The 24853-nt window shown below is 51.8% G+C and overlaps 1 protein-coding gene across 1 annotated transcript in view; it reads right to left on the bottom strand.

The window, feature by feature from the left end:
* Positions 1-402: 402 nt before the first annotated feature.
* Positions 403-24853, bottom strand: part of SCNN1B (sodium channel epithelial 1 subunit beta) — an 81641-nt gene continuing 57190 nt past the window's right edge. The window contains exons 5-13 of the mRNA XM_003813712.6: positions 15136-15239; positions 11623-11786; positions 11215-11322; positions 7244-7361; positions 5868-5943; positions 5722-5779; positions 4433-4494; positions 2982-3057; positions 403-2730 (exon numbers count right to left, since the gene is read on the bottom strand). Coding sequence (XP_003813760.1) covers positions 2350-2730; positions 2982-3057; positions 4433-4494; positions 5722-5779; positions 5868-5943; positions 7244-7361; positions 11215-11322; positions 11623-11786; positions 15136-15239 — 1147 coding nt within the window. The 3' untranslated portion in view covers positions 403-2349. The remainder of the gene's footprint in view (positions 2731-2981; positions 3058-4432; positions 4495-5721; positions 5780-5867; positions 5944-7243; positions 7362-11214; positions 11323-11622; positions 11787-15135; positions 15240-24853) is intronic.

Below are 24853 nucleotides of genomic sequence, written 5' to 3'. Positions count from 1 at the left end.
GAATTCCCTTTGTAGCTTAAGCCTGTTCAAATTGACATGTAACTGAAGAGCTGTCACGCGGGCTAGATAATAATGCCCCATAGCTTCAAATAAGATAATAAATACGAAAGCTCTGGGCTCCTGTAAGGGACTGGTATTGTTATGACCATTGGCACCCAGAGGGTGAGGCTGGGGTCTCAGCTTTGTCACTTAAAAACCTCGAGTACCTTACTTCACCTCTTAAGCCTCAATGTTCTTACCTGTGCAATGGGATGCTATTATACTATTTCTCAGTGGTTATGAGAATGAAATAAAATTTAAAAAGTTACTGGCATAGTGCCTGGCATATGATAAGTACTTGATCCAATGTAGTCCTTGTTTAATAACAACAAATGGTAACAGTGATTGTGGCCACAACTACTACTGCTAGTAATAAAAGCAGTAATCACAGTAGTAAGTAATCACAGCGGTAATCACACAGTAAGTAGTAAGGGTGGTAACCACCAAGAGTTGTGGGCCCAGCCTGCGAGCTAGCCAGGCCCCAAGCTGGGAAACCCGGTTTCCTACTCAGCCCTCCCTACTCAGCCCCTAGCAACGTTGCCTTTGACTGAAGTGGCACCGACTCTGTGGCACCTCCTTCTTCCACAGGTGCCATCCTGAGCACTTGATGGGAGGCCAGCTTGTTTACCTTCCAGACCAAGGGACACAGGTGACCTAGGCCAGGAAGGCTGGGCCCTCAGAGGCTCAGGCTCTAAGCCAGCCTCTCCTTCATCACCAGGGGCCCGGTAGGTGACAGCAGGGTGCTGCAGTGCTGTGTGTGCACCTGCCAGACCGTACTCTGGTGACAGCTCCCTGATCTCTCTTTGGGGACCTTAAGCTTTTGGGGGACGGTATTTAGCAATTAAAAATACAGAATGAAAAAAATTAAAATTAAATTTTAATTAAAAAAAATTAGCCAGGCATGGTAGTGCACACCTGTAATTCCAGCTGCTTGGGAGGCTGAAGTGGGAGGATGGCTTGAGCCCAGGAGTTTGAGGCTACGGTGAGCTATGATCATGCCATTGCACTCCCACCTGGGCAACACAGTGACACCCCATCTCTATAAAAATATGTATGTATAAAATGCTCAAAAAAAACAACAAATGATTTATTTGTATGTGTCTCTAGTATTGCATGGATGTACATATACTAAAAAAATCAGTTTTTCGGCTGGGGTCGGTGACTCATGCCTGTAATCCCACCACTTCGAGAGGCTGAGGCAGGTGGATCGCCTGAGGCCAGGAGCTTGAGACCAGCCTGGCCAACATGGTGAAACCCCGTCTCTATTAAAAATATGAAAATTAGCCGGGCGCGGTGGCAGGCGCCTGTAATCTCAGCTACTCGCGAGGCCAAGGCATGAGAATCACTTGAACCCAGGAGGCAGAGGTTGCAGTGAGCCAAGATCGTGCCACTGCACTCCAGCCTGGGCAATGACAGTGAGACTCCATCTCAAAAAAAAAAAAAAAAATCAGTTTGTCTATCTGAAATTCAAATTCAACCAAGCAGCCTGATTGTTATCTGGCAACCGTGGGTACTGTGCCCCCACCGCCCTTGGACCATGTGATTCTCCTGGGGGCCAAACTGGCTTCAGGTCTGGGCAGATGAATTCAGGTGTGACCAATCAGAGCAGCTTATCTAACTGGCCACACTGACTGGGTCAGAGATGGGCACACAACCCAGGCAGGGATCAGTGAGTGTCAGCCTGGGAGCTGGCAGTGGAAGGAGGGGCTTGAGACCCTTTCCCTTAAACCAGTTTGGGTCTCTCTCAAGCCACTATGGATGCCCTTCCGCCATCAGGGCACCTCGGCTGCCCAGTCAAACAAACAACACATCTGGACCCAGTATTTTCTACTTTTATTTTCTAGAGTAAATCAGGTGCCACTTGGCAGGGTCCCTACACCTGATGCCCTTCCATCTCTCCACCACCCCTGCCCCAGAGGCCAGCCAAGGCCAGGAAGGAGAAAACCACATGGCCCACCCGCCTGTTCCTCTCTGGGGTGGATGGAGACTGGCACTGGGAGGGAAGTGGCCTGCCACCAGGAGAGGGTGTTCTGAGGGGTCTTTAGGACCAGGATCAGGACAGGTAGGGATGAGGGTAGGAACCAGGTGAAGATACAATTTATTCCTGCATCCTGTACCAGCACCGTGATTCTACGGAGCCCTTGGCCAGGAACGGGCCAGTTGCTGCCAGCCTCTCTGTTGAAGGACACAAGCTCTGGCCTGGAGAGCTACCCTCCCGACCCTTTGGAGAGGGCACCATACAGTGAGGCCTCGGGCAACAGTCTTGGCTGCTCAGTGAGTTCGAGCCGCCCGGGGTGGGCAGGGGCAGGGTTAGATGGCATCACCCTCACTGTCAGACTCGATGACGTCCAGCGGCTGCAGACGCAGGGAGTCATAGTTGGGGGGCGGGGTGCCTGGGATGGGCAGGGCCTGCTCATTGGGGTAGGGCCCAGTGTTGGGGCTGCGGGGGGCCGTGTCAGGCTGGAAGCCGAAGTTGGTGTGGGCCTCCACCAGCTCAGCCACAGTGGGCGGTGGGCCAGCGTAGCTGGCTTGGGCTCGCCGCTGCCGTAGGCTCTTGGCCAAGGCCACCAGCTTGATGATGGTGATCCACACAAAGTCGATGATGATCTCCCCAAACTCGATGAGGCACAGCACAGAGCCCCCCATCCAGAAGCCAAACTGGCCACCCAGATTCGAGAGCAGCCAGACGATCTGTGGGGAACAGGGAGCTGGGGTGAGCTCAGGCCACACATTCTTGCCTCTAGCCCAGCCTCACAGCTTCCTGGGAGGTGATTCTTGGGTGGGAACGGGAGGGGGTGACCATCTTGGCCCAGGGGAATAACTTGGGACTGTCTTAGGGATCTTCCTAATTCCTTCATAGGGCTCAGAACCCTTCCCCCACCCTCAGGGTGCAGGGGTCAGGGCAGGGCAGGGCTGGGGTATTGGGAGACTCCTAAACTCACGTTATTGGCTGCTGATTCTTCAATGGTGCGATAGTTAAATTCTTGGAAGTAGATGTTGAGCTTGACAATTCCCTTCCTGCAGGAGGCAGCGAGAAGGGCCAGGACTAATGTATCCCCCTTCCAAACAGACAGACACACACACACGCACATAGACACATGCACACACATGCACGTGCACACACCCACATGTATGCACACACATGTACCCACACACCCGTGCACACATGCACACAGGAAGGCAGCCAGGGATGGCCGCCCCAGCCCTCCTCTGTCCTGAGCTTCTCTCATGCATGCCCCCATGAGTGGGGAGGTCCAAACAAGAACTGCAAGTGCAGCCCTTCCCAGCCCCTCTGGGCATCTCTGCCCAGCACCCATCCTATGGCCCCCTTTCTCCATCCCTTGCCTACCAGTTCCCTACAGGACACTCTGGCCTGGGACAGCCCCAAAGATCTGCTCTGAGCTCCCCACTTTGTGCCCTCAGGGTGGCCTGGGCTATACGGAGTGACTCTGCACAGAGCTCTTCACTGAGCCTTGAGCGCCTTCACTGCACCTGGGACAGAGAAGGGTGGCTGTGTGGGCATCCCCTCCCATCTGATCGTCCTCAGAAAGTCTGTGCTGTCTCGTGCCTCCAGGCTTTCAAGCTTTGTCTTCTGCCTGGACATTGGTACCTCTTCTTATTTGAACAGCATTTACTCCTCCTTGGAGAGTTCACTCAAAGCCACCTCCCTACGCAGACCACCCTTATCTCTCAGGCAGACTGAGGCTCCTTCCCTGCTGTACTCCTAGAGTAGGGGGCTTGTACAGACCCTCCTCTCCTTAAGCCCTTTTTACATATGTTTGCCCCCTAGAATCCTGCTAGCTTGGACTGTGTGTCTTTCTTGTGCTCAACTAGTGTTTGTGTTGAGTGGATGGAGAGATCCATGAATAAACGGAGGATGGCTGGGTGCGTGGGTGGGAGAATGGAGAGGTGGATGATGGAGGGATGAATGGGTGGAGGATGGTTGGGTGCGTGGGTGGGAGAATGGAGGATGAATGAGTGGAGGATGGCTGGGTGTGTGGGTGGATGATGGAGGGATGAATGGGTGGAGGATGGCTGGGTGCGTGGGTGGATGATAGAGGATGAATGGGTGGAGGATGGCTGGGTGGGAGAATGGAGGATGAATGAGTGGAGGATGGCTGGGTGCGTGGGTGGATGATAGAGGATGAATGGATGGCTGGTTGGATGGACAGTGACAGAGGGAAGCACAGGCTTCTCCTTAGCAGGTGGTAGACTCAGAGTCCCCGTGGCTGCCTTTCCTCTCTCTCACTCCTAGTGCCTCCTCCTCAAGACTTGCTCCTGGGTCTGACACATGTGAGAATGTGTCTGAGGAGCTGTCCTGTGTCCAAACTCCTGCCCCGAGTTTCTGGACCCCTTCCCTGTCTTCCCCAGCCCCGCCCAGGCTCAGGCTCACCTGCTCAGGGTGATATTGGTGCTTTGGTCCCGCTCCTGAGACAAGACGTGGAAAATCCAGTCCTGGAACCCAAGAAGGTGGTTGCAAAAGTTGCCATCTGCAGCATCCCTCCCAGTCATGGCTCTGTTCCCTGGGGGAGGTAGACCACAGTCCTGTCCCTTCCTGAGGCCCCCAGGGGAATCACAATTTGGATGAGGAGCAGGAGGAAGGTCGTAGTGGAAGCTGTGGCTGCTGTTCTAGGGGAGGAAGGACTCGGGCCTCCAGACTCTTCCCCGGCGGGCCTGGCCACCCTGCCCGGCTCTCTCCCACCTCTGGTCCTCACACTTCCTGCTCCCTCTGCCCGGAATCCTCCCCAGCTCTGCCCATGATGGCTCAGCCTCTGCCTCCAGGTGTCAGCTCCAATGTCACCTTTTCAGAGAGGCCTTCCCTGACCACTCGGTCTAACGTGCTTTCCCAGAAGCTGGGCATGGTGGCTCATGCCTGTAATCCCAGCATTTTGGGAGGCCGAGGTGGGAGGATCGCTTAAGGCCAGGAGTTCAAGACCAGCCTGGGCAACATAGCGAGACTCCATCTCTACAAAAAGTTTAACAATTAGCCAGGCCTGGTGGCATGTGCCTGTGGTCCCAGCTGAGGATCACAGCTGAGGCAGGAGGATCACTTAAGCCCAGGAGTTCGAGGCTTCAGTGAGCTGTGATCGTACCACTGCACTCCAGCCTGGGCGACAGAGGAAGCCCCTGTCTCCAAAAATAAAAAATAAAGTAAAAATACAAAAATAAAGTAGTTTCCCGCAGTTACTCTCTCCCATAACCTGTTTATTTATTTCACAGCCATAATCACACTTTGAAACGATTTTATTTCTGCTTGTGATCTTGGCCCTCTCCTATTAAAAGGATTATGTCTGTCTAATTCTGTGCTGTGTACACAGCACAGTGCCTGGGAGAATATTGGTGGAAGGAAAGAAGGAAGGAAGGAAAGAAGGAAGGAAGGAAAGAAGGAAGGGAGGGAGGCAGAAAGGAGGAAGGAAGGAAAGAAAGAAGGAAACGGAAGTGGGGAGGGAGGGAGAAGGAAGGAAGAAAGGAAAGAAGGAAGGAAGGGAGAAGGGAGGGAGGAAGGAAGGGAGAAGGAATGAAGGAAGGAAGAAAGAAGGAAGGAAAGAGGGAAACAGAGAAGGAAGGAGGGAGGGAGGGAAAAAGGCACCCCCTTCAAATTTCCAAATAGCCCACATCTTATGCCCAGACTTGTCCCCAGCCAAAGGTGGGGGCCAGGAGCTTGGCCCTCAACTGTCTCACCTCGGAGGCCTCAGAAGGCCAGTCAGCCATGGAGATGGTCATCTTGTACTGGGTGTCACTGAAAGAGAAGGCCAGGCCTGTTGTGGTCCCTGCCAGTGATGCCCCTCCATGCCTGCCCGCTGCTGTGCCCGCCCACCCGCACTCACTTGCAGGACTCCTTGCACATGCCAATGCAGGTCTCTCTCTGCGCCACACTCATCTGTAGATCTGAGTAGCAATGGGCTGCGCAGGAGACAGAAAGGCGGCCAAGAGGTTTAAGGGGGCTTTTTAGGTGCCCCTGTCCCCTGCTGAGCCTCTGGCTGGCCCCTCTGCTCTCCTGGCCCTGTGGTTAGGTGGCGGGAGGAGGTGTCATGAAAAATCACCGCTCCCCACCCAGCCCCCGACCTCCAGCCATTTCACCCCAGCCTGGCCTGGGGCCCAGCTCAGGGGGTTCCCAGCAGCTTTCCCTTTGCCGGCCATCCCCATCCCTGCCTGGTGGACAGGGTTATGGGGTCATGAACAAAGGGTGGGTGACTGGAAGGAATAATGTTTTCCCATTTAGTTTGTGTTGGTTGTAAGTGGTGAGTCTCCAGCTGACAGCATTCTTTTTATTCTCTCTCTCTTTTACTTTTTTTTTCTTTCTTTCTTTCTTTTTTTTTTTTTAATAGACGGGGTTTTGCCATGTTGGCCAGGCTGGTCTCGAACTCCTGGCATCAAGTGATCTGCTCACCGCAGCCTCCCAAAGTGTTGGGATTACAGGCATGAGCCACTGCACCCTGCTGACAACATTCATCGGTGGTTGGACTCCAGACCGCCAGGGCTCCCAGGCCCCAGCTCCAATTGGTTGTGAGCCCAGCAGGGCTCTTCTTCCTGCTGTGACTCCAGGTTTCGAGTCCTTGGAGGCTACCATCATGCTAATGGCTTCCTCACACTCCCCTTCCACCCAGCACCTTGCAGAGAGACCCAGTGAGCCCACATAGACATGAACACACATGCTGAAGATGGACACGTGGCCTTATACATACATGCACGTGCACACACACACACACACACGTGCACAAAAGCCAGAGTGCACAAATGCAGACCCTGGAAGTGATTTGTGCCTGTGCATAAACTACATACAGCAACCCACTGCAGTCACGAACAGCTCCTGTGCATTTGGACGCAAGCATGGAAATGCCTTTGCACTTGTGCACTTGGAAACATGAGTGCAGGCACACACTCACCAGCAGCCACATGCCCAGGGTTGCACATGTGTGAGCATTTGTGTGGCACACAGACACAGGCCCACAAGGACACATGCATCCTATGCCTATGTGTTTCAAGCCCATGCTTCATGAAATTGAGGAGCAGAGAGAAGGCTGGGCTCCTGCAGAAAGGAGGCCTGGGAGGGGATCATAGGAGGGACCTCAGACTGTGGAGGAGCCACCCTGGGCACATCTCTGGACTCTGCTGAGGGCACTGAGCTCTGCCTCCTCCTCTATGGTCAGAGCCTCTGTGGCCCCAGATGGCTGGAGTGCCGATCCCCCGTGCCCCCGCTCACCCCAGTCTGGGAAGTCCCGGTTGTTGCAGTATTTCTCCCCACGGGGCAGTGGGTACAGGTAGTGGCCACAGTTGCAGTTACGGATCATGTGGTCTTGGAAGCAGGAGCGAAGACAGGCCTGGGGAGGGTAGGGGGTTCATAAGGAGAGAACACAGGCATGGTCAGTGATGTCCCCATCCCAGCACCAGGGGTGTCCAGAGAAGTGATGCCCAAGTTAAGGGAGGTAGGTGAGCTGGTGGAGGTGCTCCAGGGCTGAGAAGCTGTGGTGAGATGACTGGCTGCAGCTACAGACCCCACAGTCCTGGACCCTTTTGGGCTTCCCAGCAGGTCTCTGGACCCCACAGAGGGACCCAGGCTAGACCGCAGTATCCCAGGTCCCACCATTCAGAGCTGGGGTCCTCACCCTTTAACATGGCGAACAGCGGCTTGCCCCTAATAATAAAGCCAATGCCCAGAGAGCTCTCATTATGAGGATGCCAGCCTCCGTCCAAGCACCTGACACAGATGCACCCTGACAGGCCACCGAGGAAGCCAGGCAGGCTGGCTCTATGCTCCTTCCTCCCAGAGGGAATTGCCCAGGGAAAGCCAGGAGAAGGATGATCTCTGGGCGTCTTGACGCACAGCTGATGACAGAGGAAGTGAGTGGCCCACTGGTCTGCAGAACGTCTTCTGGTGGGGCGAGGAAGAGGAGGGCTCCCAGGCAGCCTCCAGGAGGCTGGACGTGATGAGTCTCCACTCACTTGGCCCCAACATACTGGGCTTTCAGGTCATTCTGACCTGGTTTCAGTCCACTCAGAGACCAGCTATGTGTCCTAGGGTGAGTCATGACCCTCCGGGGCTTGGTTTACTCATAGGTGAAACAGGGTGCTGAGGACACCTGTCTCCTGAGGTTGGGAGGGAGGATTCAGGGCCACATCAGGTGCTCAGGAAGCGCTGCACGGATGGAGGCAGTGGTTCTTGGTGTTTCATTGCCTATCCAGTTTCCTAGGTCCTGACTACCCTGGGCTCCTGGACACAGCCCTGGCCAGCTCCTCCCTACCTCTCTCCACTCGGCCCCGCCCCTCCACACCTGCGCTCCTGAGTCCTCTTCTGTTCCTCCTGCGGCTCGGGCTCCGTCTCAGGTCCCTATGTCCTGCCTTTCTATTACCCCTAACGAGTCTGTGGCTCTCTGAGGGCAGGAAATCAGGGCTGGAAGGCAGATTAAACGGCATCGCCAGGAGGAGCCAGAGCTGGGTTTCGGGCAAGTGTTTTACATTCTTTTTTTTTTTGAGATGGAGTCTTGCTCTGTTGCTCAGGCTGTAGTGCAGTGGCATGATCTCGGCTCACTGCAACCTCAACCTCCTGGGTTCAAGTGATTCTCCTGCCTCAGCCTCCCGAGTAGGTGGGATTACAGGCATGCACCACCACCCCCGGCTGATTTTTGTATTTTTAGTAGATACGGGGTTTCACTATGTTGGCCAGGCTGGTCTCGAACTCCTGACCTCAAGTGATCCACCCACCTTGACCTCCCAAAGTGCTGGGATTACAGGTGTGAGCCATCGCGCCTGGCCTCTTTTTTTTGTTTTTTGTTTTCTTCTTTCCTGAGACAGGGTCTCACTCTGTTGCCCAGGCTGGGGTGCAGTGGCATGCTCATAACTCTCTGCATCCTCAAACTCTTGGGCTCAAGTGATCCTCCCGCCTCAGCCTCTGAATAGCTGGGACTATAGGCATGCACCACCACGCCCCACCAAGGCGTCTTATATTCTTGTAGACCTTTCTGTCTCATCTGGAAAGTGGGAGTCCTTCCAAGCCCTGTGATGGAGGCTGGGGTGGGCCCAAGCCTGCTCCTGGTTGGGGTGGCCATGGGGATGGGCAGAGCTCCCGATCAGGGCCTGGCTCTTGGCTAAGTTTTCTGGCCTGGGTGGCTACCACACCGGAAGAAACGAGAGATGCAGTTTTCCTGGAATGAGGTTTCTGGGGCTGGTACCTTCTTCTCCGTGTTTCCCACCTCCCTGTACTGTCCTGTCTGTCTGTCTGTCCCTCCAGAGGCTCAGATGACAGCTAGAGTTCTCCATAATGGGCAGAAGTCCCTCCAGACGCGAGGTGGCCAAACCAGCCAGGCAATGGGTGGGCAGGTGGGCACCAGGAGGGTCATTTCCTAAGGGGAAAGGGCAAACCATGCCATGCTCGGGCACCCAGACACTGAGGCAGGCACTGGGCTGCCCTCTTGTTATGCCTCAGTGCACTGATATGGCAATGCAGACTGGGCTGGAGAGGAAGTATCAGCGAGTGGTCATTTTTGTCACCTTTGCAAGGATTCAGTCTGCCCTCTCCAAGGGGGCCAGGACTAGCGGCCGGTCTGGGTTAACTCTGGAGATCAGGATGAGAAGGAAGCCTCCAGCTACAGCAAGGGGGATTGAGGGCAGATACAAAGAGGGACTTCCAGTGGGCGCAGTGGCTCATGCCTATAATCCCAGCACTTTGGGAGGCCAGAGTGGGAGGATTGCTTGAGCCCAGGAGTTCAAGACCAACCTGGGCAACACAGCAAGACTCTCTCTGCAAAAAATTTTAAAAATTAAGAAATTAGCCAGGGACAGTGGCTCATGCCTGTGGTTCTGGCTACTAGGGAGGCTGAGGCAGGAGGATTGCTTGAATCCAAGAGTTCAAGGCTGCAGTGAACTATGATGGCACCACGGCACTTCAGCCTGGGTAACAGAGCAAGACCCTGTCTCTCTCTTTTATTTTATTATTTTACTTTTTTGAGACAAGAGTCTCACTCTGTCACTCAGGCTGGAGTGCAGTGGCGTGATCTCAGCTCACTGCAACCTCCGCCTCCCGGGTTCAAGCAATTCTCTTGCCTCAGCCCCCTGCACAGCTGGGACTACAGGCGTGTGCCACAACGCCCGGCTAATTTTTTTTTTTTTTGTATTTTTAGTAGAGACGGGGTTTCACCATGTTGGCCAGGCTAGTCTTGAACTTCTGACCTCAAGTGATGTACCCGCTTCGCACTTCCAAAGTGCTGGGATTACAGGCGTGAGCCACCATGCCCAGCAATCTCTTTTAAAAAAATAATAATAAAGTCCGGGCGCGGTGGCTCAAGCCTGTTATCCCAGCACATTGGGAGGCCGAGGCGGCTGGATCACGAGGTCAGGAGTTCAAGACCAGCCTGGCCAACTTGGTGAAACCCCGTCTCTACTAAAAATACAAAAAAGTTAGCCGGTGTGGCAGCGGGCACCTGTAATCCCAGCTACACGGGAGGCTGAGGCAGAGAATTGCTTAAACCTGGGAGGCGGAGGTTGCAGTGAGCCAATATCACGCCACTGCACTCCAGCCTGGGTGACAGAGCGAGACTCCATCTCAAAAAAAAAAAAAAAAAACGGGACTTCTCAGGTAAATTGATGATGCATTTGAACTGGGGTCTGTCAATCCCAATTTCCTCATTCCCAGAATGGGAATGATAATAGTATCTACATCTTAGGGTTGTTGTGAAAGTTAAATGATGTCATATACATGTAAATTACTTACAACAGTGACTGCCTAACACATGGTAACCCTGCCATTATTAGTTTATCAATAAATGCTGCTGTCATTACTATATTGTAGATTCATGGCGGGAGGCAGTTGAAAGATTAAATGACGATGGAATGTGTTCCAGCCCTTCGCACAACATTTCACACACAATGGAAGCTTGATGGTGTTAGCTGCTATTTTTTGTTTTCATCTTGGGAAACCCCAGAGTAAGATCCCCATAATCCCCTGGGCTTCCCCAGGGGTACACCTGCCCATGTGGGGATGAGAAGTGGCCAACCCTAGGCCCTGGTGAGAGAGCCCAGGAAAGTGACTGGTCCCACAGGCCCGGGGTGCCCCGTGGCCACCTACAAAGGCCCAGCAGAGCCAGACTTGCTGGGGCCAGCTCTCCTGGAGTACTGAGGCCTTGGCCCCATAAACCCGGACAGGGGCCCCAGGGCATGAGGCGTGCACCACCTTCCCACCTGGATGGAGTAAGTCGTGTTGTAGTCACTGTAGAAGTTTTGGACAGGGACCTCAGAACCGTTCACGGTGCATGGGCTGTAGGGCTCCCCCATGCGCTGAAGCTTGTCCTGTGTTTAGAAGGGTGGCTTGAGGGGGACCCTGGTCACCCCAGGAAGCCCTTTCTGCACCTCCCTTCTATCAAGCATCTGGGGACACAGGGCTGTGGACCCCTGCAGGTGCCAGGGGGGGCACCAGAGGGCTCACCTTCCCCTAAAGCTTGGCAACCCTGGGGGGATTCCAGCCAAAAGGAAGGAAGGCCAGGGCTGGGGGGCCCAGATCCCCTCCTCCCAGGTCAAGGGCAGTTGGCCCTGGACAGGTGGGCTCCCACCCTCAGACCCTCTAGGACTGCCCTTGGGCTCCGGCCATACCACGAGTACCCCGATGGACGTCTCCGTCCCCGACATGGCGTAGATGCCCTCATCTCTGATGAAGGGGTATGACCTCTGCTCGTGAAGCATCAGCCTGACCCCGGCCGTGGACGCGAGGAAGGGGACGTAGTCTTCCTGGCCTATGTCCAGGATCAACTTCAAGCCTGTGGGGAGGGTGGGGTGAGGGCTGCCTGAACTTTCTCCTGAGGCAGAAAGGAGACCCCACTACCCACTTCTCCAAGCTCCCTCCAGCCAGGGGACCTCCAGGGACCGCCAAGGAGGCTGGCTCCACTTTGCAAAAACTCAGTCCTCAAATACTGCTTGCCTTCTGCAAAGCCCCCATCATCTCCAAGGCAGGCTCTTACGTAGCCTCCTCCCTAGGTGTCTCTTGCCTCCCGTGATCTCTTTTCTGATCAGGAGGTAGATCAAGGAGGCATAGCATGGCCACGGCCCACCCATGCCACCCCGCCTCACACCACAGGTGCCCTCGCTGTCCCCGTTCAATGCCTCCGAGCTTCTGCACGCCTTCCTCCTGCTATGCCTTTGCAAATGCTGTTCCCTCACTCTGGAATGCTGTTCCTCACTCTGGAGTGCTGTTCCCTCACCTGGAGTGCTGTTCATTGCTCTGGAATTCTGTTCTCTCACCTGGAATGCTGTTCCTCAATCTGGAGTGCTATTCCCTAGCTCTGGAATGCTGTCTCTGCCCCTTCCCTTCCCCTAGAAACACATGCTCTTCCTTCAGATCTCAACCAGCATCACTTCCTCCAGAAACGTTCCCTGATGGCTCAGACGAGGTGTCAGGGTCTTGGTTGTACACTTTCTTAGCCCCAGAACTTTCCTTCTGAGTACCTGCCTCATTTGTGTGATTGTTCTTTTATTGTCTGTCTTCCTTCCCCTCTTGACTGTTCTCAAGGGAAGGGACTGGACCCAGTCTCCCACGCACCACGGTCCTCAGCTACGTGGAGTTGAGTCCCTCTGGTTAGGACAATAAGGGCTAGTTGAGCACTTGCTACCTGCGGGGTGCTGTGCTAAGGGCCTCATTAAACATGAGCTCCTTGGCCGGGCACAGTGGCTCACGCCTGTAATCTCAGCACTTTGGGAGGCTGAAGCGGGCAGATCACTTGAGGTCAGGAGTTCAAGACCAGCCTGGCTAACATGGTGAAACCTCGTCTCTACTAAAAATACAAAAATTAGCCAGGCATGGTGGCGGGCACCTGTAATCCCAACTACTCGGGAGGCTGAGGCAGGAGAATTGCTTCAACCTGGGAGACAGAGGTTGTAGTGAGCTGAGATTGCGCCACTGCACTGCAGCCAGGACGACAGAGCAAAACTCCATATCAAAATAGAGAAAAAAAAAATACAAAAATTAGTTGGGCATTGTGGCGCATGCCTGTAGTCCCAGCTACTTGGGAAGCTGAGGCAGGAGAATCGCTTGAACCCAGGAGGCGGAGGTTGCAGTGAGCCAAGATTGCGCCACTGCACTCCAGCCTGAGCAAGAGCGAGACTCCATCTCCAAAAATAAAATAAAATAAACATGAGCTCCTCGGATGCTCACAAGGGCCGCATGACGGAGGTACTAGTATTGTCCCCATTTTACAGATGAAGAAACTGAGGCACAGAGAAGTGAAGGGACTTGTCTGAGGTCTTCCAGTGAGGAAGTGCTTTTGCTGGGCTTCTGATACAGCAGCTGGCTCCCTGACTATAACCATCTGCCTCTGGGAGTAAGTTGACTGGCACCTCTGTGGCAGTGCTCTCAGCAGCACGGGGGCTAAGTGAAAGGCACTCAGCTCACCTGCCCTACTCTTGGCCAGCGGCCCCGATGGTCGCTGAATGACAGCCTGCCTCTTGGTGGTTGCAGAGGTCAGAACCTAGAGATGGGAGGAGGGATCCACTCCCACCCGTGCCCGGCTCACAAGCCGCAAAACCACAGCCAGCCTGAGTCCGCCAGCCCCTCTCTAGGGGTCAGTGCAACACATGAGCCCCGAGGGAGGGGGATCCGTCATCCACCATGCCCCACTTCCTCACTTCCATGGACTCCTTCCGCTTCTCTCTGTTTGTCTCTGTCTTTCTTTAAGAACTGTACAGCTGGGCGCAGTGGATCACATCTGTAATCCCAGTACTTTGAGAGGCCAAGGAGGGCAGATTGCTTGAGCCCAGGAGGTCAAGACCAACCTGGGCAACAGGATGAAACCTTATCTCTACAAAAAATTAGCCACCTGCAATCCTAGCTCCTCAGGAGGCTGAGGTGGGAGGATCACCTGAGCCCAGGAGGTTGAAGCTGCAGTGAGCCATGACCGTGCCACTGCACTCCAGTTTGGGTGACAGAGTGAGACCCTGTCTCAAGAAAACAAACAAACAAACAAAAAAACTGTACACCAGAGAGGCAGAGAGACTAAGAGACTGTTATGTATTTCTTTTCTTTTTCTAATTTGTATAAATGGAAGGGGTTCAAGCGCAGTTTTGTTACATGGAATTATTATACAGTGGTGAAGTCTAGGCTTTTAGTGTAACCTTCACTGGAATCATATACACTGTACCCATTAATTTCTTGTCCCTCACCTGCCTCCTACCCTCCCACCCTCTAAGTCTCTGATGTCTCTCCTTCCACACTCTATATCCACGTGTGCACATCATTTAGTTCCCACTTACAGGTAAGAACATGCAATGTCTTTTGGTCCATGTATTAACTGCATGATCCTGGACAAGTTGTTTAAAAACTGCTCAGAATACTCAGCATATATGGAGCATTCCCTACTTCCTAGGCAGGTGAAACGATTTACCACATTACATCGTAATGACTCACAAGGCTTATACTATTTACTCATCATCATGGCTCACACAGTAGATACGATTTACTATACTAAATGCTCTGCTCTGCTACTATATACTAATCTATGAATGGGGAAACTAAGGCTTTGAGAAGGTTGCTCTGGAGCTCAGGAACACCACCCAAGTAAATGGTGGAGCTGCAGTGGTGTGATCATGGCTCACTGCTGCCTTGACCTTCCCAGCTCAAGCGATCTTCCTGCCTCAGCCTCCTGAGTAGCCGGGACTACAGGTACGTGCCATCATGCCTCACTAATTTTTGTATTTTTTTTTTAAGAGATGGGGTTTCACCTTGTTGCCCAGGCTGGTCTCGAACTCTTGGGCTTGAACAATCCTCCTGCCTCGGCCTCCCAAAGTGTTGGGATTACAGGCATGAGCCACCACGCCTGGCTGAAGCTTGAGCTCTTGACCACGAAGCTGTGCTGCTTCCAAGTCCTCACTTTGCTCATCAGTAAAATGGGAACACCAGTTGCTACCCCAGGGATTCTGAGCATTGTGGGCAGGAATGGCTGAGGAAGCGCCTGGCCTGGCCTCCCCTGGCACACAGTAGAGCCGGTAGCGGCCACTCCTCTTGATGCCTCGGTCCCCCCTCAGTCCCACCCTGCAACAGCTGATGGTCTTTCAGTCCCACATTGTGGGGGTGGTTAAAGCCTCATGGCTCTGGCCCCACGATAAACCAAAACTCACCGAATTCAGTTCCAGGGTTGGCCGAAGGAAGTGCCTTCTCTGTCATGCCCCAGTTGAAGATGTAACAGTTGCCATAGTGAGGGTAGAAGATGGACGTGAAGTTCCTAAAAGAAACAGCATCAGCTGCAGGGCAGGTTCCACCACAGGCAATGCCTCCCCCGACTCTCTGCCGTCCACCTTTCATTTCCTCCTTGGAGGGGCTCCGAAAGGGAGAGGCAAGCAACAGGTCATTCTGTCCATCCTCTGGTCCAAACCAGAGGGGAGATTCCCAGGCTCCCTTGGGAAAGCAGGGGAAGAGAGTTTCTCTGGAGTTGGGGCTCAGGCTCTCTGGTTTGGCCATGAGTTATGAAAAAGAACTTTCTGGCCGGGCGTGGTGGCTCACGCCTGTAATCCTAGCACTTCGGAAGGCTGAGGTGGGAGGACCGCTTGAGGCCAGGAGTTTGAGACCAGGTTGGGCAACATGGTGAGACCCTCATCTCTACAAAAAATACAAAAATTAGCCAGGTGTGGTGGTGCATGCCTGCAGTCCCAGTTACTTGGGAGGCTGAGGTGGGAGGATCGCTTGAGCCCAGGAGTTCGAGGCTGCTTGAGCTATGATTGTGCCACTGCACTCCAGCCTGGGTGACAGAGTGAGACCCTGTCTCTAAAACAACAACAAACAACAACAACAAAAATGAAAAAGAACTTTCTCAGATGTTTTCATCTGTCTCATATACACCTCAAAAGAGGCACATCCATGTCCTCAGCCCCGGAACCTATGAGTGTGACCTTATTTGGAAAAAGGGTCTTTGCAGATGCGCTAAGGATCTCGAGATGAGATCATCTTGGATTATCCAGGTGGGCCCGAAATCAAATGACAAGCATCCTTAGAAGACACAGAAGAGAGACAGATACAGAGGAGAAGCTCATTGAAGACTGAGGCAGGGGCCTTCAGACACAAGCCGAGGAACTCCTGGGCCCACCGAAGGCTCAGGGGAGAATTCCTCCTTGCCTCTTCTGATGACTGGTGTGCTGGAGTTCATCAAACTCTGTTCGGTCGAAGTGCATGTTCTCAAGTCTCCAAAGTAAGCAGCTTTAAAAAATATCTCTTGATGTTTCTATGTTGTTCTTTTTTTATTTATTAAAAATAAGAGGAGGTTGGGAGCGGTGGCTTATGCCTGTAATTCCAGCACTTTGGGAGGCCAAAGCAGGAGGATCACTTGAGCCCAGGAATTTTGTTTGTTTGTTTGTTTTTGAGACAGAGTCTCACTATGTTGCCCAGGCTGGAGTACAGTGGTGTGATCTCACTCCAGGCTGAGGAGAATCTCAGCGATTCTCCTGCCTCAGCCTCCTGAGTAGCTGGGATTACAGGCACCCGCCACCACACCCGGCTAATTTGTGTATTTTTAGTACAGATGGGGTTTCATCATGTTGGCCAGGCTGCTCTTGAACTCTTGACCTCAGGTGATCCCCACACCTTGGCTTCCCAAAGTGCTGCGATTACAGGCGTGAGCCACTGCACCCAACTGAGCCCAGGAGTTTGAGATCAGCCTGGCCAACGAATTGAGACCCCGTCTCTACAAAAAATAAAAAATAAAAAAAAAAAATAAAAAGCCAGGAGTAGTGGTGGGTGTCTGTAGTCCCAGCTACTTGGGAGGCTGATGTGGATTGATCACCTGAGCCTGGGGAGGTTGAGGCTGTAGTGAGCTGTGATTGCACCACTGTACGCCTGCCTGGGCAACAGAGTGAGACTCTGTATCAAAAAACAATAATAATTTGTAAAAAATTAAAAATAAAAACAGGAAGGAATGAGAGTAAGTACATCAAATAATGCACACACACAAAACGTCACCTGCCATGCAGTATTGTCTTTGAAGCCTTATGCTCCACAGCAAACATTCACTGAGTGACTTTTATGGGCCAGGCCTGTGCTGAATCTTTCTGTATTCATGATCTCATTTAATTCTCAAAATAACCCCACGAGGGCAGGTGTTATTTTCCCGAGTTTTCAGATAAGAAAGCCATTTCCTGTATCTGTTGTCTCAGCTAGTTGACTTGCAGAATGACTTGGGTCCAGGACAGGCTGTGAAATGGGATATGGGGGCCGACCCAAGCTCTGCCACTGTCAACAGATTTGAGCTGCTTACTCAACCTCTGAGCTTGGGTTTCCTCAACGGTGCAAGGGGAAGCAGGAAGAAACCACATTTTTCCACCTAATAAATGTTTGTTGAGGTGGGTGCTAGGCTAGGGACACTGAGCAAAACAAGACAGGGCTGCCTTTTGCAGCTTCCAGTGTGGCAGAGGACAGAGAGTGGAATCCTGTCAACCCCCCTCTCCTTCCAAGATGTGACTTTTCTTCTTTCTTTCTTTCTTTCTCTTTCTTTCTTTCCTTCTTTTCTTCTTCTTTCTCTTTCTCTTTTCTTTCTCTTTCTCCTTCTCTTTCTTTCTTTCTCCTTCCTTCCTTTCTTTCTCTCTTTTCTTTCCTTTTCCTTCCTTCCTCCCTTCCTCCCTTTTTCTCTCTTTCTCTCTTTCTTGACAAAGTCTTGCCCTGTTGCCCAGGCTGGAGTGCAATGGCGCGATCTTGGTTCACTGTAACCTCTGCCTCCCGGATTCAAGCAATTCTCCTGCCTCAGCCTCCTGAGTAGCTGGGATTACAGGCGGGCACCACCACGCCCAACTATTTTTTTTTTTTTTTTTGAGATGGAGTGTTGCTCTTTCACCCCAGGCTGGAGTGAAGTGGTGCCATCTCAGCTCACTGCAACCTCTGCCCTCTGTGTTCAAGCGATTCTCCTGCCTCAGCCTCCCGAGTAGCTGGGATTATAGGTGCCTGCCACCACAACCAGCTAATTTTTGTATTTTCAGTAGATACGGGGTTTCACCATGTTGGCCAGGCTGGTCTCGAACTCCTGACCTCAGGCAATCCACCCACCTCAGCCTCCCAAAGTGCTAGGATTACAGGCGTGAGCCACCATGCCTGGCCTAATTTTTGTATTTTTAGTAGAGATGGTGTTTCACTATGTTGGCCAGGCTGGTCTTGAACTCCTGACCTCAGGTGATCTCCCACCTCAGCCTCCCAAAGTGCTGAGATTACATGTGTGAGCCACCACGCCAGGCTCCAAGATGTGACTTTAGTCTGTCCACCTGTCTCCACCTCAGACGCTCCCACCCTGGCCCAAGTCACCAGCATCTCATGTCTGGATTCTTGCTGGAGCCTCTGCCTCTGCTCATCCTTAAAGTCTTCCTTCTGCACCGCAGTCAGGGTGATTGTTTAAATTTGTGAGTCAGACCACGGTACTCCCTTTCTGAGAACCCTCCAAAGGCTTCTTGTCACTCACAGAATAAAGTGCAAAGTCCCTATGCTGGCCTTCTATGTCTCATTCCCCACACTCCAGCGACACTCTAGATGTTTCCAAGCTCAAGGCTTTTGCCTCTGTTGTCCTTTGTGCCTGGAATATTCTCTAACCAGCTCTTCAGATACTGGCTTCTCCCCATCCTTCAGCTTTTATCTGCTCTGAGGCCTCCCTGAACCCCTATGCAAAGTGATGGACTAGAACTATTAGTTAATAGTACTTTATTACTAATAGTAATAGACTTTTCTACCTAGTTACTCTAGATCTTTTCCTCCAGTTTATTTATATTTATTTATTTATTTATTTTGAGATGGAGTTTCACTCTTGTTGCCCAGGCTGGAGTGTAGTGGCATGATCTCGGCTCACCACAGCCTCTGCCTCCCCGTTCAAGCGATTCTCCTGCCTCAGCCTCCTGAGTAGCTGGGATTACAGGTATGCGCCACCACGCCTGGCTAATTTTTGTATTATTAGTAGAGACAGGGTTTCACCATGTTGGTCATGCTGGTCTTGAACTCCTGACCTCAGGTGATTCACCTGCCTTGGCCTCCCAAAGTGCTAGGATTACAGGGTAAGTCACTGCACCTGGCCCTTCAACCAGTTGATTATCTTCTTTATCAGATACATCAGAATCTGAAATCATCTTCCTTTTGTTTTTTGGTAGAGACAGGGTGTCACTCTGTTGCCCAGGCTGGAGTGCAATGGTGTGATCATAGCTTACTGCAGCCTCAAACTCCTGGCCTTAAGATATTCTCCTGCCTCAGCCTCCTGACTAGCTGGGACTACAGGCATGTGCCACCACACCCAGCTAATTTGTAAAATTTTTTGTAGAGATGGGGTCTTGCTATGTTGCCCAGGCTAGTCTTGAACTCCTGGCCTCAAGTGATCTTCTGGCCTCAGCCTCCCTAAATGCTGGGATTATAGGCATCCACCACTGTGCCTGGCCTGAAATTATCTTCTTGATTTAATTGCTCACTTAGCTGTCTCCTGCTTAGAACATAAGCCCGGGGAGGGAGCATGACCTTGTCTGTCTGGAAGGAGAATTGCTCAGAGGTCAAGAGCACAGGCCACAGAGCCAGCCTGCTTGATTTCAATTCTGGCTGTGTCCCTTAGCAGCTGGTGAGCTTTGGGATGGTTACGTCACGTCTTCGTGCCTCACTTTCCCCATTTGTAACACCAGATAATACTGGCGCCCACCCTACATGACTGCGGCAAGGGGTGGATGCCTAGCATACTGTAATACTCAAAAAATCTTGGCTGCTACTGTTCACAGCTCCATGCCCAGGGTCTGGTACAGAGCACACAGACACTCAGTAAATATTTGATGAATAAATTACAATAGGCGATAAGAGCATCGACAGAGATAAGTATGGAGAAGTGACACCCAAGTCCCAATGGAGAGTGGGGAGCGAGTCAGGGAAGGTTTCCTGGAGGAGGGGAGGCCTGAGCTGAGACTTTATGAACAAGTAAGCGATGGCTAAGTCTACAGGGCAGGGAGGAGAAAGGGCTCACCAGGCAGGGACACAACACAGGCAAAGCCCCAGAGGGAAGAAATAGCTCTGGGCGGGCACCATGGAGTCTATAAACTGTGGGATCAGGGCTGTGGCCACAGGAAAAGAACAGAGCAGAGCAAACCAGCTCAATCCAGGCCCTGCTCTTGAAGGAGAGACCTCGCCCCAGGGCGTGGGGACACAGTGTTCCCAAGGAACTGTCTTGGTCAGATGCAGCCCAGGAGCAGGAGGCTGCATGGGGTGTGGCCAGGTCCCCTCCTGCCCGCGCCATGCTCTTGGTCTCCACGTGCGTGCCAACTATTTGCTTGTTGATAATACTCTTCACCCAGAGAGGCTGCTCCCAGGACTGGCTGCCTCTGATTCCAGAGCCAGGTGTTTCCCTACAGAAATCTCTGCTGGGCTGGGAGCCAGGCATGCAGACAGAGACCAGTGAGCCTCCAGAAAAGACTGGGAAATAGAGCATCCTGGCAGGAAGCAGTATAACCACTGTTGTGTGGTCAGAGGTCAGGAAAGACTTTCCAGGGCAGAAACTAGTTGGATAATCCCTGAAACAACAACAACCATAGTAATAATAATGCTTATATATGCCCAGATCTTGGTTGCTTTATTTTTAAATTTTATTTAACTTTATTATTTTTTTTTTTTGAGATTGCTCAGGCTGGAGTGCAGTGGCATGATCTTGGCTCACTACAACCTCTGCCTCCCAGGTTCAAGTGACTCTCCTGCCCCAGCCTCCCTAGTAGCTGGGATTACAGGTGCATGCCAACACACCCGGCTAATTTTTGTATTTTTAGTAGAGATGGGGTTTTGCCATGTTGGCCAGACTGGTGTCAAACTCCTGGGCTTAGGCAATCCTTCCACCTCGGCCTCCCAAAGTGCTGGGATTATATACATAAGCCACCATGCTTGGCCCAGATCTTGGTTTCTAAATACCATTCTTCAATTTAAAAAACCAGAGCTTGGGCAAGTCTTGTTGGCTCTCTCCTGTAATCCCAGCACTTTGGGGGGCTGAAGTGGGAAGATTGCTTGAGCCAGGAGTTTGAGACCAGCTTGGGCAACATAGGGAGACCCCATCTCTACAAAATAAAAAAATTAATCGGGCACCCGATTGTGCCACTGCACTCCAGTATAGGCAACAGAGTGAGATCCCATCTCAAAACAAAAACAAAAACAAAAACAAACAAACAAACAAAACAACCAAAAAACCAAACAGAGCTCTTTAGAGAAATGGCTGATTCTAGGGCGGGGGCATCCTGTAGTGCCAGAAAGTAGGCAAAAGTTAAAAAACCCACCCAGGTGAGGACATATCAAAGGCACACAGGTGCTAACTGACAGAGTGGCCAAAGCTAGAAGAATTTAAGTAAGAGAATAGATAACATGGAATTGGATTACAACCTAAATCTACAGGAGTCCATACTGTGTCAATAAATGATGGAATAAATAAATAAATGGAGGAGAAGAGACAAATCTTCCTTTACAGAAGAATTCCAAACAATATATATTCTTCTCTCTAGGAGGGGTGGAGCTCAATGCTCCTTTCCCGCTGGCCACCCCCTTCCCCTTCCCCTGAGTGTAGTCTGAATTTAGTGACTCCTTTCCAAAGCACAGAGCAAAGGCCAGCACAGTGGCTCACATCTGTAATCCTAGCACTTTTGGAGGCTGAGGAGGGAGGATCACTTGAGTCCAGGAGTTGGAGGCTGTGGTTTTTCTGTAAATCTAAAACTATTCCTCAATAAAATGTCTCTCTAGGCCAGGCGCGGTGGCTCATGCCTGTAATCCCAGCACTTTGGGCGGCTATGGCAGCGGATAACCTGAGGTCAGAAGTTTGAGACCAGCCTGGCAAACATGGTGAAACCCTGTCTCTACTAAAAATACAAAATTTACGCCGGGCGCGGTGGCTCATGCCTGTAATCCCAGCACTTTGGAAGGCTGAGGCGGGTGGATCATGAGGTCAGGAGATCAAGACCATCCTGGCTAACACAGTGAAACCCTGTCTCTACTAAAAATACAAAAAATTAGCCGGTCGTGGTGGCGGCTGCCTGTAGTCCCAGCTACTCGGGAGGCTGAGGCAGGAGAATGGCGTGAACCCGGGAGGCGGAGCTTGTGGTGAGCTGAGATAGCGCCACTGCACTCCAGCCTGGGCGACAGAGTGAGACTCTGTCTCAAAAAAACAACACAAAACACAAAAACAAAAGCAAAAAACCAAAAATTAGCCAGGTGTGGTGGTGCACGCCTGTTATCCCAGCTACTCGGGGGGCTGAGACACGATAATCACTTGAACCCGGGAGGCAGAGGTTGCAGTGAGTGGAGATCATGCCATTGTATTCCAGCCTGGGGGCAAGAACAAAACTCCGTCTCAAAAAAAAAAAAAAAAAAAAAAAAACCCACCACCACCACCACCACCAACAAAGTCTCTCTCTCTATATTTTAGTCTCACTCTGTCACCCAGGCTGGAATGCTGGAATGCAGTGGTGTGATCTTGGTTCACTGCAGCCTCAAACTCCCAGGCTCAAGTGATCCTTCCCCCTCAGCCTCCAGAGTAGCTGAGTCTACAGGTGTGTACCACCACGCCGGGCTAATTTTGTTATTTTAAAATTGTTTTTTGTAGAGATGGGGGGTCTCACTATGTTGCTCAGGTTGGTCTTAAACTCCTGGCCTCAAGCGATTCTCCCTCCTTGGCCTCCCAAAGTGCTGGGAGTAAGTGAGCCACCGCACCTGGCCAAAAGCCTTTTTATTTATTTATTTATTTATTTATTTATTTTTATTTATTTTTTTTGAGATGGAGTCTCGCTCTCTCTCCCAGGCTGGAGTGCAGTGGCATGATCTCAGCTCACTGCAACCTCTGCCTCCTGGGTTCAGCCTCCTACCTCAGCCTCCCGAGTAGCTGGGATTACAGGCATGAGCCACTGCACCCAGCTAATTTTTGTATTTTTAGTAGAGATGGGGTTTCACTATGTTTGCCAGGCTGGTCTCAAACTCCTGACCTCAGGTGATCTGCCTGCCTCGGCTTCCCAAAGTGCCGGGATTATAGGCATGAGCCACCATGCCCGGCCCAAAAGCCTTTTTAAAAAAATGCTCCTATAATGTTTACTATGTGCCAGGCATTGCACCAGGTACTTTGCATATGTTCTCATTTAATCCCCCAATAATGCTATGTGGTTATTTCACTGTCCCCACTTTCCAGATGAGGAAACTGAGGCACAGAAAGGCTAAGTAGCATGCCCAGTCACATACTGAGCTGACATTCAAGTCCAGGCAGTTTGGTGTTGGGGTCCACATGAGGCTCACATTTTCCTAATTCTGCAGCTGCTGCTTCTAGAGTGTTTGTCATGTTAGGAGGGGGACAGGATGGAGTCAGAGAGAGAGGGAGGAAGCAGGGGCCACAGTGTCTGTGGCCCAGCACCGGGAGAGCAGAGAGGCACATTCCCACAGCTGTGTCCAAGGCTGACTCAGGAAGGCAGGTGACCAGTCAACTGTGGGAGTGAGGAAGAGCTCAGAGAGCAGTTGGCTGAGATCTCTATGCTAAGGTGCCTGGGTGGTACCTTTCACTGGGACCTGCCGAGGGCTAGGGAAATAGGCTTGGGAGAGGTGGGTAGGGAGGGAAGATGACGATCACCCTTTCTGATGAGGCAATAGAGTGACGCGGGGTGGGCCTGGCCCAGACTGCTAGCTCTGCCACTCACCAACTGTGTGACTTCAGAGATGTTACTTAACCTCTCTGGGCAGGTTACAGCAACTATAAAATGATGGGGAAGGCTGGGCATGGTGGCTCATGCCTGTAATTCCAGCACTTTGGGAGGCTGAGGTGGGAGGATCACTCGAGGCCAGGAGTTTGAGACCAGCCTGGGCAACATAGTGATACCCTGTCTCTTAAAAAAATAAAATAAGGGGAAAATAACAGCTCCTTTCTCATGACTTTGTTGCCAGGGTGAAAGCAATTTTAACACGCAAAGTGCTTAGAATAGTGCCTGACACCTACAGGGACGAGAAAGGCCCAGTAAATGTTGGCATAATTATTGAATTTGCATTCCTTGTCAAATGGGGGTTTTTGTTTTTGTTGCTGTTTTTTAAGAGAGTCTCCCCCTGTCGCCCAGGCGGGAGTGCAGTGGCACAACCTCGGCTCACTGCAACCTCCGCCTTCCGGGTTCAAGTGATTCTCGTGCCTCAGTCACCTGAGTAGCCGGGATTACAGGCATGCGCCACCACACCTGGCTAATTTTTGTATATTTAGTAGAGATGGGGTTTTGCCTTGTTGTCCAGGCTGGTCTCGAACCCCTGGTCTCAAGCGATCTGCCAGCTTCGGCCTCCCAAAGTGCTGGGATTACAGGCATGAGCCACTGAGCCCAGCCTAAAATGTGGGTTATAAAACTATTATAAAAGTAATAGTTATAACTATTATTTATTAAGCCCAGTAGTAGGGTCAGTTACTCATGCATATTAATTCACTTAATATTCAAAGTAACCATGTAGGGTAGGTATTGTTCTCTCCCCTAGTTTACAAAGGAGGGAAACTGAGGCACAGCAAGGCTAAGAAACTTGTTCAAGGTCACACAGCTTGTAAGATGGAGCCAGGATTTGAGTCTAGGTGGTCTAACCCCAGACCCCAAGCCTTGACCCTTTCATTACACTTACCCCCTACCCCTCGCCACGGCCACATGGCAGAAGTTATGTGGCCAATATTTGGGGGTTTTAGTGGCCCATCAGCCAGCTATTTTCCCTGTTTCTGCTAACAGTTCTTTAGCTTCCCTTGGGGGACCACCCGTCCCTCACCCTCAGCCCATATGACTCAAATAGGGCTCCCTTTGGAGGGCACCATGTTGACAACAGGCCAGCTATACCCAGCCCAGCCCAGCTACCCATGAGGTGGCCGGCACAGCTTTC

This window comes from Pan paniscus, chromosome 18 (assembly GCF_029289425.2).
Source record: "Pan paniscus chromosome 18, NHGRI_mPanPan1-v2.0_pri, whole genome shotgun sequence".
NCBI classification, from domain to species: Eukaryota; Metazoa; Chordata; class Mammalia; order Primates; family Hominidae; genus Pan; species Pan paniscus.
This window is presented reverse-complemented; position numbering and strand designations above follow the sequence as displayed.